This window comes from Pelodiscus sinensis, unplaced genomic scaffold (genome assembly GCF_049634645.1).
Source record: "Pelodiscus sinensis isolate JC-2024 unplaced genomic scaffold, ASM4963464v1 ctg116, whole genome shotgun sequence".
Taxonomy (NCBI): Eukaryota; Metazoa; Chordata; order Testudines; family Trionychidae; genus Pelodiscus; species Pelodiscus sinensis.
In genome coordinates, this window is record NW_027465819.1 from 244,745 (window position 1) to 264,969 (window position 20,225).

Here is a 20,225-nt window from a genome sequence, read left to right on the forward strand (position 1 = left end):
CCCGTGCCGCGGGCCCTGGGGCGTTCGGGGGGCTGGGGATCCCGTGCCGCGGGCCCTGGGGCGTTCGGGGGGCGGGGATCCCGTGCCGCGGGCCCTGGGGCGCCCTGGGGCGTTCGGGGGGCGGGGATCCTGTGCCGCGGGCCCTGGGGCGTTCGGGGGGCTGGGGATCCCGTGCCGCGGGCCCTGGGGCGCTCGGGGGGCTGGGGATCCCGTGCCGCGGGCCCTGGGGCGTTCGGGGGGCAGGGATCCCGTGCCGCGGGCCCTGGGGCGCTCGGGGGGCTGGGGATCCCGTGCCGCGGGCCCTGGGGCGCTTGGGGGGCGGGGATCCCGTGCCGCGGGCCCTGGGGCGCTCGGGGGGCTGGGGATCCCGTGCCGCGGGCCCTGGGGCGTTCGGGGGGCGGGGGATCCCGTGCCGCGGGCCCTGGGGCGCTCGGGGGTTGGGGATTCCGTGCTGCGGGCCCTGGGGCGCTCGGGGGGCTGGGGATCCCGTGCCGCGGGCCCTGGGGCGCTTGGGGGGCGGGGATCCCGTGCCGCGGGCCCTGGGGCGCTCGGGGGGCTGTTTGCCCTCGAGGGGGCTCAGACAAAGGAGTACTGGTTGCTGACTGCCCGGGCGTGTCCCGTGCCCCTGTCTAGCTCCTCAGCCTGGAGCTGCAGGCCCCTCCCCGTGGGCCCGTCTTCCGGATCCCCTGCGCTGCCCGCCCCGTCCTCCTCTTCCTCCTCCTCCTCCGGCCGGGAGGGGCCGCCAGGGGCTGGAGCGTCAGGCACGAGCCAGGGGGGCTGTGGGCCCCCCCCCTCCGGAGCTGCGTGCCTGGAGGGGGGTGGGGAGGGCAGGCTACGGGAGGTGCTCGGCTCTGTGGAGACAAGAGAAGAGGGGTCCGGAGTTACCTGGTGCCGTGGCGGCCCCCGCCCCCCCATGGATGGCGAGATGGGCCCGGAGCAGACACACTCACTCCCCCGGAGCCACTTACAAACAGTCATTCGCGCCGATGGAGACCAGGCCGGGCGAGTCAGGGCGGTGCTGGGTCGGCTCACAGGCGGCGGCTCGGCTGCCCGCCCTGTCCCTGCCTGCAGGGGGGACGGGGGAGACAGAGACGCCCGTCAGATACGGGGACAGACAGACGGAGATGGGGGACAGACGGGACAGCCGCCTGGCCTGGGGGACAGACACAGCATGGACGGACAGACACGGGACAGGACGGCTGCCAGAGAGGGCTGGGACGCCCACCTCCCCCAACTGATGTAACCCCTCCAGCCCCAGCTGAGCCCCCCAGACACGGCGCCCCCCCCACCCGCGCTGAGCCCCAGAGACATTGGGCCCCCCCCCCACCTCTTAGCCCCCCCCACCGCCCCTAGCCAGACATGCACTGCGACCAGCAGACGCTGCGCCCCCGCACTGCCCCTGAGCCCCGCAGACACTGTGCCCCCGCACTGCCCCGAGCCCCACAGACACTGCGCCCCCCGCACTGCCCCTAAGCCCCGCAGACACTCTGCCCCCCGCACTGCCCCTGAGCCCCGCAGACACTGCGCCCCCCGCACTGCCCCTGACCCCCACAGACACTGCGCCCCCCCGCACTGCCCCTAAGCCCCGCAGACACTGCGCCCCCCGCACTGCCCCTGAGCCCCGCAGACACTGCGCCCCCCGCACTGCCCCTGACGCCCACAGACACTGCGCCCCCCCGCACTGCCCCTAAGCCCCGCAGACACTCTGCCCCCCGCACTGCCCCTGAGCCCCGCAGACACTGCGCCCCCGCACTGCCCCTGAGCCCCACAGACACTCTGCCCCCCGCACTGCCCCTGAGCCCCGCAGACACTCTGCCCCCCGCACTGCCCCTGAGCCCCGCAGACACTGCGCCCCCGCACTGCCCCGAGCCCCAGACACTGCGCCCCCCCGCACTGCCCCTGAGCCCCAGACACTGCGCCCCCCGCACTGCCCCGAGCCCCGCAGACACTGCGCCCCCGCACTGCCCCGAGCCCCACAGACACTGCGCCCCCGCACTGCCCCTGAGCCCCGCAGACACTGCGCCCCCGCACTGCCCCTGAGCCCCGCAGATACTGCGCCCCCCGCACTGCCCCTGAGCCCCACAGACACTCTGCCCCCCGCACTGCCCCTGAGCCCCACAGACACTCTGCCCCCCGCACTGCCCCTGAGCCCCGCAGACACTGCGCCCCCGCACTGCCCCGAGCCCCACAGACACTGCGCCCCCCTGCACTGCCCCTGAGCCCCGCAGATACTGCGCCCCCGCACTGCCCCTAAGCCCCGCAGACACTCTGCCCCCCGCACTGCCCCTGAGCCCCGCAGACACTGCGCCCCCCGCACTGCCCCTGACGCCCACAGACACTGCGCCCCCCGCACTGCCCCTAAGCCCCGCAGACACTCTGCCCCCCGCACTGCCCCTGAGCCCCGCAGACACTGCGCCCCCGCACTGCCCCTGAGTCCCACAGACACTCTGCCCCCCGCACTGCCCCTGAGCCCCACAGACACTGCGCCCCCGCACTGCCCCGAGCCCCGCAGACACTGCGCCCCCGCACTGCCCCGAGCCCCGCAGACACTGCGCCCCCCCGCACTGCCCTTGAGCCCCACAGACACTCTGCCCCCCGCACTGCCCCTCAGCCCCGCAGACACTGCGCCCCCGCACTGCCCCGAGCCCCACAGACACTGCGCCCCCCCGCACTGCCCCTGAGCCCCACAGACACTGCGCCCCCGCACTGCCCCGAGCCCCGCAGACACTGCGCCCCCGCACTGCCCCGAGCCCCGCAGACACTGCGCCCCCCCGCACTGCCCTTGAGCCCCGCAGACACTGCGCCCCCGCACTGCCCCTGAGCCCCACAGACACTGCGCCCCCCGCACTGCCCCTGACCCCCACAGACACTGCGCCCCCGCACTGCCCCGAGCCCCGCAGACACTGCGCCCCCGCACTGCCCCGAGCCCCGCAGACACTGCGCCCCCCCGCACTGCCCTTGAGCCCCGCAGACACTGCGCCCCCCGCACTGCCCCTGAGTCCCACAGACACTCTGCCCCCCGCACTGCCCCTGAGCCCCGCAGACACTCTGCCCCCCGCACTGCCCCTGAGCCCCGCAGACACTGCGCCCCCACACTGCCCCGAACCCCAGAGACACTGCGCCCTCCCGCACTGCCCCTGAGCCCCGCAGACACTGCGCCCTCCCGCACTGCCCCTGAGCCCCGCAGACACTGCGCCCCCGCACTGCCCCGAGCCCCGCAGACACTGCGCCCCCGCACTGCCCCGAGCCCCGCAGACACTGCGCCCCCCCGCACTGCCCCTGACCCCCACAGACACTGCGCCCCCGCACTGCCGCTGAGCCCCACAGACACTCTGCCCCCCGCCACCACTTAGCCCCCCCCACCGCCCCTAGCCAGACATGCACTGCGCCCCGCAGACACTGCGCCCCCGCACTGCCCGAGCCCCACAGACACTCTGCCCCCCCCAGCACTTAGCCCCCCCACCTCCTTAGCCAGACATGCACTGCGCCCCGCAGACACTGCGCCCCCGCACTGCCCCTGAGCCCCACAGACACTGCGCCCCCGCACTGCCCCTGAGCCCCGCAGACACTGCGCCCCCGCACTGCCCCTGAGCCCCGCAGATACTGCGCCCCCGCACTGCCCCTGAGCCCCACAGACACTCTGCCCCCCGCACTGCCCCTGAGCCCCACAGACACTCTGCCCCCCGCACTGCCCCTGAGCCCCGCAGACACTGCGCCCCCGCACTGCCCCTGAGCGCCGCAGACACTGCGCCCCCGCACTGCCCCTGAGCCCCACAGACACTGCGCCCCCGCACTGCCCCTGAGCCCCACAGACACTCTGCCCCCCCCACCACTTAGCCCCCCCACCTCCTTAGCCAGACATGCACTGCGCCCCGCAGACACTGCGCCCCCGCACTGCCCCTGAGCTCCACAGACACTGCGCCCCCGCACTGCCCCTGAGCCCCGCAGACACTGCGCCCCCGCACTGCCCCTGAGCCCCGCAGACACTGCGCCCCCGCACTGCCCCTGAGCCCCACAGACACTCTGCCCCCCGCACTGCCCCTGAGCCCCGCAGACACTGCGTCCCCGCACTACCCCGAGCCCCACAGACACTGCGCCCCCCCGCACTGCCCCTGAGCCCCACAGACACTGCGCCCCCCCCGCACTGCCCCTGAGACCCACAGACACTGCGCCCCCCGCACTGCCCCTGAGCCCCACAGACACTGCGCCCCCGCACTGCCCCTGAGCCCCAGACACTCTGCCCCCCTGCCACCACTTAGCCCCCCCCACCGCCCCTAGCCAGACATGCACTGCGCCCCGCAGACACTGCGCCCCCGCACTGCCACTGAGCCTCACAGACACTCTGCCCCCCCCACCACTTAGCCCCCCCACCTCCTTAGCCAGACATGCACTGCGCCCCGCAGACACTGCGCCCCCGCACTGCCCCTGAGCCCCACAGACACTGCACCCCCGCACTGCCCCTGAGCTCGGCAGACACTGCGCCCCCGCACTGCTCCTGAGCCCCGCAGATACTGCGCCCCCGCACTGCCCCTGAGCCCCACAGACACTCTGCCCCCCGCACTGCCCCTGAGCCCCACAGACACTCTGCCCCCCGCACTGCCCCTGAGCCCCGCAGACACTCTGCCCCCCGCACTGCCCCTGAGCCCCGCAGACACTGCGCCCCCCGCACTGCCCCTGAGCCCCACAGACACTCTGCCCCCGCACTGCCCCTGAGCCCCACAGACACTCTGCCCCCCGCACTGCCCCTGAGCCCCGCAGACACTGCGCCCCCGTACTGCCCCTGAGCCCCGCAGACACTGCGCCCCCGCACTGCCCCTGAGCCCCGCAGACACTGCGCCCCCGCACTGCCCCTGAGCCCCGCAGATACTGCGCCCCCGCACTGCCCCTGAGCCCCACAGACACTCTGCCCCCCGCACTGCCCCTGAGCCCCGCAGACACTGCGCCCCCGCACTGCCCCTGAGCCCCACAGACACTCTGCCCTCCGCACTGCCCGAGCCCCGCAGACACTGCGCCCCCGCACTGCCCCGAACCCCACAGACACTGCGCCCCCCTGCACTGCCCCTGAGCCCCACAGACACTGCGCCCCCCCGCACTGCCCCTGAGACCCACAGACACTGCGCCCCCGCACTGCCCCTGAGCCCCACAGACACTGCGCCCCCGCACTGCCCGAGCCCCAGACACTCTGCCCCCCCCGCCACCACTTAGCCCCCCCCACCGCCCCTAGCCAGACATGCACTGCGCCCCGCAGACACTGCGCCCCCGCACTGCCACTGAGCCTCACAGACACTCTGCTCCCCCCACCACTTAGCCCCCCCACCTCCTTAGCCAGACATGCACTGCGCCCCGCAGACACTGCGCCCCCGCACTGCCCCTGAGCCCCGCAGACACTGCGCCCCCGCACTGCCCCTGAGCCCCACAGACACTCTGCCCCCTCACTGCCCCTGAGCCCCACAGACACTGCACCCCCGCACTGCCCCTGAGCCCGGCAGACACTGCGCCCCCGCACTGCTCCTGAGCCCCGCAGATACTGCGCCCCCGCACTGCCCCTGAGCCCCACAGACACTCTGCCCCCCGCACTGCCCCTGAGCCCCACAGACACTCTGCCCCCCGCACTGCCCCTGAGCCCCGCAGACACTCTGCCCCCCGCACTGCCCCTGAGCCCCACAGACACTCTGCCCCCCGCACTGCCCCTGAGCCCCGCAGACACTGCGCCCCCACACTGCCCCTGAGCCCCACAGACACTCTGCCCCCGCACTGCCCCTGAGCCCCACAGACACTCTGCCCCCCCACCGCCCCTAGCCAGACATGCACTGCGCCCTACACACACTGCGCCCCCACACTGCCTCTGCTCCCCACAGATACTCTGCCCCCCCGCCACCACTTAGCCCCCCCCACCGCCCCATGCCAGACATGCACTGCGCCCCGCAGACACTGCGCCCCCGCACTGCCCCGCTCCCCACAGACACTCTGCCCCCCCCACCACTTAGCCCCCCCACCGCCCCTAGCCAGACATGCACTGCGCCCCGCAGACACTGCGCCCCCGCACTGCCCCTGAGCCCCGCAGACACTGCGCCCCCGCACTGCCCCTGAGCCCCGCAGACACTGCGCCCCCGTACTGCCCGAGCCCCACAGACACTCTGCCCCCACACCGCTCCTAGCCAGACATGCACTGCGCCCCGCACACACTGCGCCCCCACACTGCCCCTGAGCCCCACAGACACTCTGCCCCCCCACCGCTCCTAGCCAGACAAGCACTGCGCCCCGCACATACTGCGCCCCCACACTGCCCCTGCTCCCCACAGACACTCTGCCTCCCCGACACCACTTAGCCCCCCCCACCGCCCCTAGCCAGACATGCACTGTGCCCCGCAGACACTGCGTCCCCACACTGCCCCTGAGCTCCACAGACACTGCGCCCCCGCACTGCCCCTGAGCCCCACAGACACTCTGCCCCCCGCCACCACTTATCCCCCCCCACCGCCCCTAGCCAGACATGCACTGCGCCCCGCAGATACTGAGCCCCCGCACTGCCCCTGCTCCCCACAGACACTGCGCCCCCGCACTGCCCGAGCCCCACAGACACTCTGCCCCCCCACCACTCCTAGCCAGACATGCACTGCGCCCCGCAGACACTGCGCCCCCACACTGCCCCTGAGTCCCACAGACACTCTGGCCCCCGCACTGCCCCTGTGCCCCCGCACTGCCCCTGATCCCCGCAGACATTGCGCCCCCACACTGCCCCTGAGCCCCACAGACACTCTGCCCCCCACCGTCCCTAGCCAGACATGCACTGCGCCCCGCAGACACTACGCCCCCGCACTGCCCCTGAGCCCCGCAGACACTGCGCCCCTGCACTGCCCAAGCCCCACAGACACTGCGCTCCTGCACTGCCCCTGAGCCCCACAGACACTGCGCCCCCGCACTGCCCCTGAGCCCCTCAGACACTCTGCCCCCCACCGCCCCTAGCCAGACATGCACTGCGCCCCGCAGACACTACGCCCCCGCACTGCGTCTGAGCCCCGCAGACACTGCGCCCCCGCACTGCCCCTGAGCCCCACAGACACTGCGCCCCCGCACTGCCCCTGAGCCCCACAGACACTCTGCCCCCCCGCCACCACTTAGCCCCCCCCACCGCCCCTAGCCAGACATGCACTGCGCCCCGCAGACACTGCGCCCCCGCACTGCCCCTGAGCCCCACAGACACTCTGCCCCCTCGCCACCACTTAGCCCCCCCACCTCCTTAGCCAGACATGCACTGCGCCCCGCAGACACTGCACCCCCGCACTGCCCCTGAGCCCCGCAGACACTGCGCCCCTGCACTGCCCCTGAGCCCCACAGACACTCTGCCCCCCGCCACCACTTAGCCCCCCCACCTCCTTAGCCAGACATGCACTGCGCCCCACAGACACTGCGCCCCCGCACTGCCCGAGCCCCACAGACACTCTGCCCCCCCGCCCGAGCCAGACATGCACTGCGCCCCACAGACACTGCGCCCCCTGCCGCCCCTGCACCCCACAGACACTGCACCCCCTCGCTGCCACTGCGCCCCACAGACACTGCACCCCCTCACTGCCCCTGGACTCCACAGACACTGCGCCCCCCCCGCTGCCACTGCACCCCAGACACTGTGCCCCCCGCTGCCACTGCACCCCAGACACTGTGCCCCCCGCTGCTCTTGCACCCCACACACACTGCGCTCCCCCCGCTGCTGCTGAGCCCCACAGACACTGCGCCCATCTGCCCCCGCTGAGCCAGGCATGCACCATGCCCCTACCCCGACCTGTGCCTCGTCTTCCCCCACCCCACTAGACACGCCCCACTGGACACGCCTGCCTCTCTCCCCCCCATCCCACTGGACACGCCTGCCTCTCTCCCCCCCCATCCCACTGGACACGCCTGCCTCTCTCCCCCCCATCCTACTGGACACGCCTGCCTCTCTCCCCCCCATCCCACTGGACACGCCTGCCTCTCTCCCCCCCATCCCACTGGACACGCCTGCCTCTCTCCCCCCCACCCCACTGGACACGCCTGCCTCTCTCCCCCCCATCCCACTGGACACGCCTGCCTCTCTCCCCCCCATCCCACTGGACATGCCTGCCTCTCTCCCCCCCATCCTACTGGACACGCCTGCCTCTCTCCCCCCCATCCCACTGGACACGCCTGCCTCTCTCCCCCCCATCCTACTGGACACGCCTGCCTCTCTCCCCCCCATCCCACTGGACACGCCTGCCTCTCTCCCCCCCATCCTACTGGACACGCCTGCCTCTCTCCCCCCCATCCCACTGGACACGCCTGCCTCTCTCCCCCCCATCCTACTGGACACGCCTGCCTCTCTCCCCCCCATCCCACTGGACACGCCTGCCTCTCTCCCCCCCATCCTACTGGACACGCCTGCCTCTCTCCCCCCCACCCCCTGGCCACCCAGTGCGCTGGCGCCGTGCTGAGCTCCCGGCACAGGCCCCGGCCACTCCCCCAGTGCGCTGGCGTCGTGCTGAGCTCCCGGCACTGGCCCCGGCCACTCCCCCAGTGCGCTGGCGCCGTGCTGAGCTCCCGGCACTGGCCCTGGCCACTCCCCCAGTGCGCTGGCGCCGTGCTGAGCTCCCGGCACTGGCCCCGGCCACTCCCCAGTGCGCTGGCGCCGTGCTGAGCTCCCGGCACTGGCCCCGGCCACTCCCCCAGTGCGCTGGCGTCGTGCTGAGCTCCCGGCACTGGCCCTGGCCACTCCCCCAGTGCGCTGGCACCGTGCTGAGCTCCCGGCACTGGCCCCGGCCACTCCCCCAGTGCGCTGGCGCCGTGCTGAGCTCCCGGCACTGGCCACGGCCACCCCCCAGTGCGCTGGCGTCGTGCTGAGCTCCCGGCACAGGCCCCGGCCAGTCCCCCAGTGCGCTGGCACCGTGCTGAGCTCCCGGCACTGGCCCCGGCCACTCCCCCAGTGCGCTGGCACCGTGCTGAGCTCCCGGCACTGGCCCCCCCCACCCCTAGTGCGCTGGCGCCGTGCTGAGCTCCCGGCACTGGCCCCGGCCACTCCCCCAGTGCGCTGGCACCGTGCTGAGCTCCCGGCACTGGCCCCGGCCACTCCCCCAGTGCGCTGGCGTCGTGCTGAGCTCCCGGCACTGGCCCCGGCCACTCCCCCAGTGCGCTGGCGCCGTGCTGAGCTCCCGGCACTGGCCCCGGCCACTCCCCCAGTGCGCTGGCGCCGTGCTGAGCTGCCGGCACAGGCCCTCCCCACCCAGTGCGCTGGCACCGTGCTGAGCTCCCGGCACTGGCCCCGGCCACTCCCCCAGTGCGCTGGCACCGTGCTGAGCTCCCGGCACTGGCCCCCCCCACCCCCCAGTGCGCTGGCGCCGTGCTGAGCTCCCGGCACTGGCCCCGGCCACTCCCCCAGTGCGCTGGCGCCGTGCTGAGCTCCCGGCACTGGCCCCGGCCACTCCCCCAGTGCGCTGGCGCCGTGCTGAGCTCCCGGCACTGGCCCCGGCCACTCCCCCAGTGCGCTGGCGCCGTGCTGAGCTCCCGGAACTGGCCCCGGCCACTCCCCCAGTGCGCTGGCGCCGTGCTGAGCTCCCGGCACTGGCCCCGGCCACTCCCCCAGTGCGCTGGCACCGTGCTGAGCTCCCGGCACTGGCCCCGGCCACTCCCCCAGTGCGCTGGCGCCGTGCTGAGCTCCCGGCACTGGCCCCGGCCACTCCCCCAGTGCGCTGGCACCGTGCTGAGCTCCCGGAACTGGCCCCGGCCACTCCCCCAGTGCGCTGGCACCGTGCTGAGCTCCCGGCACTGGCCCCGGCCACTCCCCCAGTGCGCTGGCGCCGTGCTGAGCTCCCGGCACTGGCCCCGGCCACTCCCCCAGTGCGCTGGCGCCGTGCTGAGCTCCCGGCACTGGCCCTGGCCACTCCCCCAGTGCGCTGGCACCGTGCTGAGCTCCCGGCACTGGCCCCGGCCACCCCCCAGTGCGCTGGCGCCGTGCTGAGCTGCCGGCACAGGCCCTCCCCACCCAGTGCGCTGTCGCCGTGCTGAGCTCCTGGCACGGGTCCCCCCCACCCCCCAGTGCGCTGGCGCCGTGCTGAGCTCCCGGCACTGGCCTCCCCCACCCCCCAGTGCGCTGGCGCCGTGCTCAGCTGCCGGCACTGGCCACGGCCACTCCCCCAGTGCGCTGGCGCCGTGCTGAGCTCCCGGCACAGGCCCCCCCCACCCCCCAGTGCGCTGGCGCCGTGCTCAGCTCCCGGCACTGGCCACGGCCACTCCCCCAGTGCGCTGGCGCCGTGCTGAGCTCCCGGCACTGGCCCTGGCCACTCCCCCAGTGCGCTGGCGCCGTGCTGAGCTCCCGGCACTGGCCACGGCCACTCCCCCAGTGCGCTGGCGCCGTGCTGAGCTCCCGGCACTGGCCCTCCCCACCCAGCGCGCTGGCGCCGTGCTGAGCTCCCGGCACTGGCCCCCCCCCACCCCCCAGTGCGCTGGCACCGTGCTGAGCTCCCGGCACTGGCCCCCCCCCCACCCCCCAGTGCGCTGGCGTCGTGCTGAGCTCCCGGCACTGGCCCTGGCCACTCCCCGAGTGCGCTGGCGCCGTGCTGAGCTCCCGGCACTGGCCACGGCCACTCCCCCAGTGCGCTGGCGCCGTGCTGAGCTCCCGGAACTGGCCACGGCCACTCCCCCAGTGCGCTGGCGCCGTGCTGAGCTCCCGGCACTGGCCCCCCCCACCCCCAGTGCGCTGGCGCCGTGCTGAGCTCCCGGAACTGGCCACGGCCACTCCCCCAGTGCGCTGGCGCCGTGCTGAGCTCCCGGCACTGGCCCCCCCCACCCCCAGTGCGCTGGCGCCGTGCTGAGCTCCCGGAACTGGCCACGGCCACTCCCCCAGTGCGCTGGCACCGTGCTGAACTCCCGGCACTGGCCCTCCCCACCCAGCGCGCTGGCTCCGTGCTGAACTCCCGGCACTGGCCCTCCCCACCCAGCGCGCTGGCGCCGTGCTGAGCTCCCGGCACTGGCACTGGCCCTGGCCACTCCCCCAGTGCGCTGGCGCCGTGCTCAGCTCCGGGCACAGGCCCTGGCTACCCAGTGCGCTGTCGCCGTGCTGATCTCCCGGCACAGGCCCCCCCCACTCCCCAGTGCGCTGGCGCCGTGCTGAGCTCCCGGCACAGGCCCCTCCCACCCCCAGTGCGCTGGCGCCGTGCTCAGCTCCCAGAACAGGCCCCGGCAGTGGGTCAGCTGGATGGCACCACGCAGACAGACAGAGAGACAAAGAGGGGCCAGCCAGCCTCCCCGCCCCCCCCGAACCGCCGCGCAGCCTCCAGCCACGCCTCCTCCAGCCAGGTATGGATGAGCTGTGCGCGAGGGACGGAGCCGGGCGCTTCTCACCGTGCAGCCGCTGCGAGGCCACCACGTAGCTAACCAGGGTGACGTCGCTGGAGCCGCCCGACTCCAGCGGGATGGGGTGCACGCGGAAGTGCTCCAGCATGTCGAAGATGGTCTGGAACCAGAGGTGCTGCACCCGGCACTGCCCGTCCTCGTTCAGCGAGAGGCGGAGGTGCTGGCAGGGGAGGGGACAGGACAGGCAGGTGAGTCCAGGCTTCGCACCCGGCTCAGTTGCGGGAGCGGCCGCAGGCTGGCACCTTACCTTGGCCTTGCCCTGGAAATTGAAGGTCAGCACGTACTCGCCGCGCCGCGTCTCGCTCTGCCGCACCAGGAAGACACCGTGGCTGCTGGGGCCGCCGGCCAGGACCAGCTGGGCAGCCTTGAGCCGGGACAAGGTGCCGTGGAACCAGGGATACTCCGAGAGGGGGTGCTCGGGGTCCCCCCCCCCGGGGTCTGGCTCCCCCTGGAACAGGAACGAGCCTGAGGGGAGAAGGGGGTGACGCAGAGCACGGGGGTCAGACTTGGCCATGGAAGCCGCCTGGCTCCCCTCTCGGCCCCTTCCCCCAGCCCGGCCTGCCCCCCCCACCTGCTCCCCTCTCGGCCCCTTCCCCCAGCCCGGCCTGCCCCCCCCCACCTGCTCCCCTCTGCCTCCTTGACCCTCTTCCCCCAGCGTGTCCTGCCCCCCAAACCGCTTCCCTCTGCACTCTTCCCCCAGCTCCCCAGCATGTGCTGCCCCCCAACCCATCCCTTCTGCCTCCCCAACGCCTTCCACCTCGGCCTCCTAAACCTCTCCCCTCTGCCCCCAACCCCTCCCCCCGAACTGCTCCCCTCTCAGCCCCCCAACCCCTTCCCCCAGCTCCCCAGCTGTACCCCCAACCTGCTCCGCTCTCAGCCCCCACCCCTCCCTTCCGACCCAGTGCACTTCCCTACAACCTGGTATCCCCGGCACACCAACCACACACTCCCACCCTCCCGCCCCCCCACTCCCACCTACAGCACCTGCTCAATTTCACCTTACACAGTGCCTTGCCTCCCCCCTCACCCGCCCTCCGCCAGCCTCGCCTCCCCCCTCCCGCTCGCCCTCCGCCAGCCTCGTCCCTCCCCCCACCCGCCCGCCCTCCGCCAGCCTCATCCCTCCTCCCACCCGCCCTCCATGAGCTTCGCTCCTCCCCCACCCACCCTCTGCCAGCCTCCCCCCTCCCGCCCTCCATGAGCCTCGCCCCTCCGCCACCCACCCTCCCCCCACCTGCCCACCCTCCGCCAGCCTCCCCTCTCCCCCCTCCCGCCTGCCCTCCGCCAGCCTCGCCTCCCCCACCCATCCTCCACCAGCCTCGCCTCCCCCCTCCCGCCCACCCTCCATGAGCCTCGCCCCTCCCCCATCCACCCTCCGCCAGCCTCGCCTCCCCCTCCCACCTGCCCTCCATGAGCCTCGCCCCTCCCCCACCCATCCTATGCCAGCCTCTCCCCTCCCCCCACCCGCCCTCCATGAGCTTCGCTCCAAACCCCACCCACCCCCCTCCCTCCACCCACCCACCCTCCGCCAGCCTCCCCCCTCCCACCCACCCTCCATGAGCCTGGCCCCTCCCCCACCTGCCCGCTGCGAGCCTCGCCCATACCTGTGGCATCAGGAGTGTCAGGGAAGGGGGTGTGCAGCAGGCTGGGGGGGTAGGGACTCTGCAGCCGCTCCGCTGCCTCATCAATGGGGACCCGGGGAGGCAGTTCGGGGGGCAGCAGCTCCATGGAGTTGAAGTGGGAAGCAGCAATGCAGACGGAGCTGGGGGAGATGGAGGCCGAGAGGTGCTCGGACAGACCCCCATACGCACCTGGGGGCACAGGACGTTACCCATCTCAGAGCGCGTGGCGAACCCCTGTTCCTGGGAGCAGCGGGATCCAGTGGCAGGCTGTTCCGCTGAGCTACACAACTCCCTCCAGCGCACCCCTACAGAGCCCAGGGTGGGGCAGCAAACCAAGGGAGCCCCCAGCGCTGTAGCCCAGGCTGTTGCTACGGGGGCGTAGGGTGGGGAGCTGAGAGGCAAGGCAAAGGAAGGGTTGGGGGTCTGCCGAAGAAGACCTACTCCTGGGCTGGATGGGGGGATCCTAGGGTGCTGGTAAGAGGAACAAGCCACGCTGGGGAGGTAGGGGGCAGAAGCAGTGGGGCTTGAATGCGGTACGGGGTAGAAGAAGGGTTAGAGATCTGACTATCAAATGTTGGTTCTGATGGGGACGAAGGGAAACAGGGCTGGGGTGGACCAGCTATGGGGTAGCAGTCCTAGCTGGGTGGAAATGGACAGGGCAGGGGAAGACCAGCTATGGGGTAGCAGTCCTAGCAGGGTGGAAATGGACAGGGCAGGAGGACCAGCTATGGGGTAGCAGTCCTAGCAGGGTGGAAATGGACAGGGCAGGGGGGGACCAGCTATGGGGTAGCAGTCCTAGCAGGGTGGAAATGGACAGGGCAGGGGGGGACCAGCTATGGGGTAGCAGTCCTAGCAGGGTGGAAATGGACAGGGCAGGAGGACCAGCTATGGGGTAGCAGTCCTAGCTGGGTGGAAATGGACAGGGCAGGAGGACCAGCTATGGGGTAGCAGTCCTAGCAGGGTAGAAATGGACAGGGCAGGAGGACCAGCTATGGGGTAGCAGTCCTAGCAGGGTGGAAATGGACAGGGCAGGAGGACCAGCTATGGGGTAGCAGTCCTAGCAGGGTGGAAATGGACAGGGCAGGAGGACCAGCTATGGGGTAGCAGTCCTAGCAGGGTGGAAATGGACAGGGCAGGGGAGGACCAGCTATGGGGTAGCAGTCCTAGCAGGGTGGAAATGGACAGGGCAGGGGGACCAGCTATGGGGTAGCAGTCCTAGCAGGGTGGAAATGGACAGGGCAGGAGGACCAGCTATGGGGTAGCAGTCCTAGCAGGGTGGAAATGGACAGGGCAGGGGAGGACCAGCTATGGGGTAGCAGTCCTAGCAGGGTGGAAATGGACAGGGCAGGGGGGTCCAGCTATGGGGTAGCAGTCCTAGCAGGGTGGAAATGGACAGGGCAGGGGGGGACCAGCTATGGGGTAGCAGTCCTAGCAGGGTGGAAATGGACAGGGCAGGGGAAGACCAGCTATGGGGTAGCAGTCCTAGCAGGGTGGAAATGGACAGGGCAGGGGGGGACCAGCTATGGGGTAGCAGTCCTAGCTGGGTGGAAATGGACAGGGCAGGGGAAGACCAGCTATGGGGTAGCAGTCCTAGCAGGGTGGAAATGGACAGGGCAGGGGGGGACCAGCTATGGGGTAGCAGTCCTAGCTGGGTGGAAATGGACAGGGCAGGGGAGGACCAGCTATGGGGTAGCAGTCCTAGCAGGGTGGAAATGGACAGGGCTGGGGGGGACCAGCTATGGGGTAGCAGTCCTAGCTGGGTGGAAATGGACAGGGCAGGGGAGGACCAGCTATGGGGTAGCAGTCCTAGCAGGGTGGAAATGGACAGGGCAGGGGAGGACCAGCTATGGGGTAGCAGTCCTAGCAGGGTGGAAATGGACAGGGCAGGGGAGGACCAGCTATGGGGTAGCAGTCCTAGCAGGGTGTAAATGGACAGGGCTGGGGTGGACCAGCTATGGGGTAGCAGTCCTAGCAGGGTGGAAATGGACAGGGCAGGGGAGGACCAGCTATGGGGTAGCAGTCCTAGCTGGGTGGAAATGGACAGGGCTGGGGAGGACCAGCTATGGGGTAGCAGTCCTAGCAGAGTGGAAATGGAAAGGGCAGGGGGGGACCAGCTATGGGGTAGCAGTCCTAGCAGGGTGGAAATGGACAGGGCAGGGGGGCCAGCTATGGAGTAGCAGTCCTAGCAGGGTGGAAATGGACAGGGCAGGAGGACCAGCTATGGGGTAGCAGTCCTAGCAGGGTGGAAATGGACAGGGCAGGGGAGGACCAGCTATGGGGTAGCAGTCCTAGCAGGGTGGAAATGGACAGGGCTGGGGGGGACCAGCTATGGGGTAGCAGTCCTAGCTGGGTGGAAATGGACAGGGCAGGGGAGGACCAGCTATGGGGTAGCAGTCCTAGCAGGGTGGAAATGGACAGGGCTGGGGTGGACCAGCTATGGGGTAGCAGTCCTAGCAGGGTGGAAATGGACAGGGCTGGGGGGGACCAGCTATGGGGTAGCAGTCCTAGCAGGGTGGAAATGGACAGGGCTGGGGGGGACCAGCTATGGGGTAGCAGTCCTAGCAGGGTGGAAATGGACAGGGCAGGGGAGGACCAGCTATGGGGTAGCAGTCCTAGCTGGGTGGAAATGGACAGGGCTGGGGAGGACCAGCTATGGGGTAGCAGTCCTAGCAGAGTGGAAATGGAAAGGGCAGGGGGGGACCAGCTATGGGGTAGCAGTCCTAGCAGGGTGGAAATGGACAGGGCAGGGGGGCCAGCTATGGAGTAGCAGTCCTAGCAGGGTGGAAATGGACAGGGCAGGAGGACCAGCTATGGGGTAGCAGTCCTAGCAGGGTGGAAATGGACAGGGCAGGGGAGGACCAGCTATGGGGTAGCAGTCCTAGCAGGGTGGAAATGGACAGGGCTGGGGGGGACCAGCTATGGGGTAGCAGTCCTAGCTGGGTGGAAATGGACAGGGCAGGGGAGGACCAGCTATGGGGTAGCAGTCCTAGCAGGGTGGAAATGGACAGGGCAGGGGAGGACCAGCTATGGGGTAGCAGTCCTAGCAGGGTGGAAATGGACAGGGCTGGGGTGGACCAGCTATGGGGTAGCAGTCCTAGCAGGGTGGAAATGGACAGGGCTGGGGTGGACCAGCTATGGGGTAGCAGTCCTAGCAGGGTGGAAATGGACAGGGCTGGGGAGGACCAGCTATGGGGTAGCAGTCCTAGCAGGGTGGAAATGGACAGGGCTGGGGGGGACCAGCTATGGGGTAGCAGTCCTAGCAGGGTGGAAATGGACAGGGCAGGAGGACCAGCTATGGGGTAGCAGTCCTAGCAGGGTGGAAATGGACAGGGCAGGGGAGGACCAGCTATGGGGTAGCAGTCCTAGCTGGGTGGAAATGGACAGGGCAGGGGAGGACCAGCTATGGGGTAGCAGTCCTAGCAGGGTGGAAATGGACAGGGCAGGGGAGGACCAGCTATGGGGTAGCAGTCCTAGCTGGGTGGAAATGGACAGGGCAGGGGAGGACCAGCTATGGGGTAGCAGTCCTAGCAGGGTGGAAATGGACAGGGCTGGGGGGACCAGCTATGGGGTAGCAGTCCTAGCAGGGTGGAAATGGACAGGGCTGGGGGGGACCAGCTATGGGGTAGCAGTCCTAGCAGGGTGGAAATGGACAGGGCAGGGGGGGACCAGCTATGGGGTAGCAGTCCTAGCAGGGTGGAAATGGAAAGGGCTGGGGGGGACCAGCTATGGGGTAGCAGTCCTAGCTGGGTGGAAATGGACAGGGCAGGGGGGGACCAGCTATGGGGTAGCAGTCCTAGCAGGGTGGAAATGGAAAGGGCTGGGGGGGACCAGCTATGGGGTAGCAGTCCTAGCAGGGTGGAAATGGACAGGGCAGGGGAGGACCAGCTATGGGGTAGCAGTCCTAGCAGGGTGGAAATGGACAGGGCAGGGGGGGACCAGCTATGGGGTAGCAGTCCTAGCAGGGTGGAAATGGACAGGGCAGGGGGGGACCAGCTATGGGGTAGCAGTCCTAGCAGGGTGGAAATGGACAGGGCAGGGGGGGACCAGCTATGGGGTAGCAGTCCTAGCAGGGTGGAAATGGACAGGGCAGGGGAGGACCAGCTATAGGGTAGCAGTCCTAGCAGGGTGGAAATGGACAGGGCAGGAGGACCAGCTATGGGGTAGCAGTCCTAGCAGGGTGGAAATGGACAGGGCAGGAGGACCAGCTATGGGGTAGCAGTCCTAGCAGGGTGGAAATGGACAGGGCTGGGGGGGACCAGCTATGGGGTAGCAGTCCTAGCAGGATGGAAATGGACAGGGCTGGGGGGACCAGTTATGGGGTAGCAGTCCTAGCAGGGTGGAAATGGACAGGGCTGGGGGGGACCAGCTATGGGGTAGCAGTCCTAGCAGGATGGAAATGGACAGGGCAGGGGTGGACCAGCTATGGGGTAGCAGTCCTAGCAGGATGGAAATGGACAGGGCAGGAGGACCAGCTATGGGGTAGCAGTCCTAGCAGGGTGGAAATGGACAGGGCAGGGGGGGACCAGCTATGGGGTAGCAGTCCTAGCAGGGTGGAAATGGACAGGGCTGGGGGGGACCAGCTATGGGGTAGCAGTCCTAGCAGGATGGAAATGGACAGGGCAGGAGGACCAGCTATGGGGTAGCAGTCCTACCAGGGTGGAAATGGACAGGGCTGGGGAGGACCAGCTATGGGGTAGCAGTCCTAGCAGGGTGGAAATGGACAGGGCAGGAGGACCAGCTATGGGGTAGCAGTCCTAGCAGGGTGGAAATGGACAGGGCAGGGGGGGACCAGCTATGGGGTAGCAGTCCTAGCAGGGTGGAAATGGACAGGGCAGGGGGGGACCAGCTATGGGGTAGCATTCCTAGCAGGGTGGAAATGGACAGGGCAGGAGGACCAGCTATGGGGTAGCAGTCCTAGCAGGGTGGAAATGGACAGGGCAGTGGGGGACCAGCTATGGGGTAGCAGTCCTAGCAGGGTGGAAATGGACAGGGCTGGGGGGGACCAGCTATGGGGTAGCAGTCCTAGCAGGATGGAAATGGACAGGGCAGGAGGACCAGCTATGGGGTAGCAGTCCTAGCAGGGTGGAAATGGACAGGGCTGGGGAGGACCAGCTATGGGGTAGCAGTCCTAGCAGGGTGGAAATGGACAGGGCAGGGGAGGACCAGCTATGGGGTAGCAGTCCTAGCAGGGTGGAAATGGACAGGGCAGGAGGACCAGCTATGGGGTAGCAGTCCTAGCAGGGTGGAAATGGACAGGGCAGGAGGACCAGCTATGGGGTAGCAGTCCTAGCAGGGTGGAAATGGACAGGGCTGGGGGGGACCAGCTATGGGGTAGCAGTCCTAGCAGGATGGAAATGGACAGGGCTGGGGGGACCAGCTATGGGGTAGCAGTCCTAGCAGGGTGGAAATGGACAGGGCTGGGGGGGACCAGCTATGGGGTAGCAGTCCTAGCAGGATGGAAATGGACAGGGCAGGGGTGGACCAGCTATGGGGTAGCAGTCCTAGCAGGGTGGAAATGGACAGGGCAGGGGGACCAGCTATGGGGTAGCAGTCCTAGCAGGGTGGAAATGGACAGGGCAGGGGGGGACCAGCTATGGGGTAGCAGTCCTAGCAGGGTGGAAATGGACAGGGCAGGAGGACCAGCTATGGGGTAGCAGTCCTAGCAGGGTGGAAATGGACAGGGCAGGGGGGGACCAGCTATGGGGTAGCAGTCCTAGCAGGGTGGAAATGGACAGGGCAGGGGGGGACCAGCTATGGGGTAGCAGTCCTAGCAGGGTGGAAATGGACAGGGCAGGGGGGGGCCAGCTATGGGGTAGCAGTCCTAGCAGGGTGGAAATGGACAGGGCAGGGGGGGACCAGCTATGGGGTAGCAGTCCTAGCAGGGTGGAAATGGACAGGGCAGGAGGACCAGCTATGGGGTAGCAGTCCTAGCAGGGTGGAAATGGACAGGGCAGGGGGGGACCAGCTATGGGGTAGCAGTCCTAGCAGGGTGGAAATGGACAGGGCTGGGGGGGACCAGCTATGGGGTAGCAGTCCTAGCAGGGTGGAAATGGACAGGGCAGGGGGGCCAGCTATGGGGTAGCAGTCCTAGCAGGGTGGAAATGGACAGGGCTGGGGGGGACCAGCTATGGGGTAGCAGTCCTAGCAGGGTGGAAATGGACAGGGCTGGGGGGGACCAGCTATGGGGTAGCAGTCCTAGCAGGGTGGAAATGGACAGGGCAGGGGAGGACCAGCTATGGGGTAGCAGTCCTAGCAGGGTGGAAATGGACAGGGCAGGGGAGGACCAGCTATGGGGTAGCAGTCCTAGCAGGGTGGAAATGGACAGGGCAGGGGGGACCAGCTATGGGGTAGCAGTCCTAGCAGGGTGGAAATGGAAAGGGCAGGGGAGGACCAGCTATGGGGTAGCAGTCCTAGCAGGGTGGAAATGGACAGGGCAGGGGGGGACCAGCTATGGGGAAGCAGTCCTAGCAGGGTGGAAATGGACAGGGCTGGGGGGGACCAGCTATGGGGTAGCAGTCCTAGCTGGGTGGAAATGGACAGGGCAGGGGGGGACCAGCTATGGGGTAGCAGTCCTAGCAGGGTGGAAATGGACAGGGCTGGGGGGGACCAGCTATGGGGTAGCAGTCCTAGCAGGGTGGAAATGGACAGGGCAGGGGAGGACCAGCTATGGGGTAGCAGTCCTAGCAGGGTGGAAATGGACAGGGCTGGGGGGGACCAGCTATGGGGTAGCAGTCCTAGCAGGGTGGAAATGGACAGGGCAGGGGGGCCAGCTATGGGGTAGCAGTCCTAGCAGGGTGGAAATGGACAGGGCAGGGGGATCAGCTATGGGGTAGCAGTCCTAGCAGGGTGGAAATGGACAGGGCAGGGGGACCAGCTATGGGGTAGCAGTCCTAGCAGGGTGGAAATGGACAGGGCAGGGGGGGACCAGCTATGGGGTAGCAGTCCTAGCAGGATGGAAATGGACAGGGCAGGGGAGGACCAGCTATGGGGTAGCAGTCCTAGCAGGGTGGAAATGGACAGGGCAGGGGGACCAGCTATGGGGTAGCAGTCCTAGCAGGGTGGAAATGGACAGGGCTGGGGGGGACCAGCTATGGGGTAGCAGTCCTAGCAGGGTGGAAATGGACAGGGCTGGGGGGGACCAGCTATGGGGTAGCAGTCCTAGCAGGGTGGAAATGGACAGGGCTGGGGGGGACCAGCTATGGGGTAGCAGTCCTAGCAGGGTGGAAATGGACAGGGCAGGGGGGCCAG

The 20,225-nt window shown here is 69.5% G+C and overlaps 1 protein-coding gene across 1 annotated transcript in view; it reads right to left on the minus strand.

The window, feature by feature from the left end:
* Positions 1-690: 690 nt before the first annotated feature.
* Positions 691-20,225, minus strand: part of SH2B1 (SH2B adaptor protein 1) — a 65,129-nt gene continuing 45,594 nt past the window's right edge. Inside the window, 5 exon segments of the mRNA XM_075914534.1 lie at positions 691-851; positions 969-1,065; positions 11,347-11,518; positions 11,606-11,823; positions 12,960-13,166. Of these exon segments, the coding sequence (XP_075770649.1) occupies positions 833-851; positions 969-1,065; positions 11,347-11,518; positions 11,606-11,823; positions 12,960-13,166 (713 nt within the window). The 3' untranslated portion in view covers positions 691-832.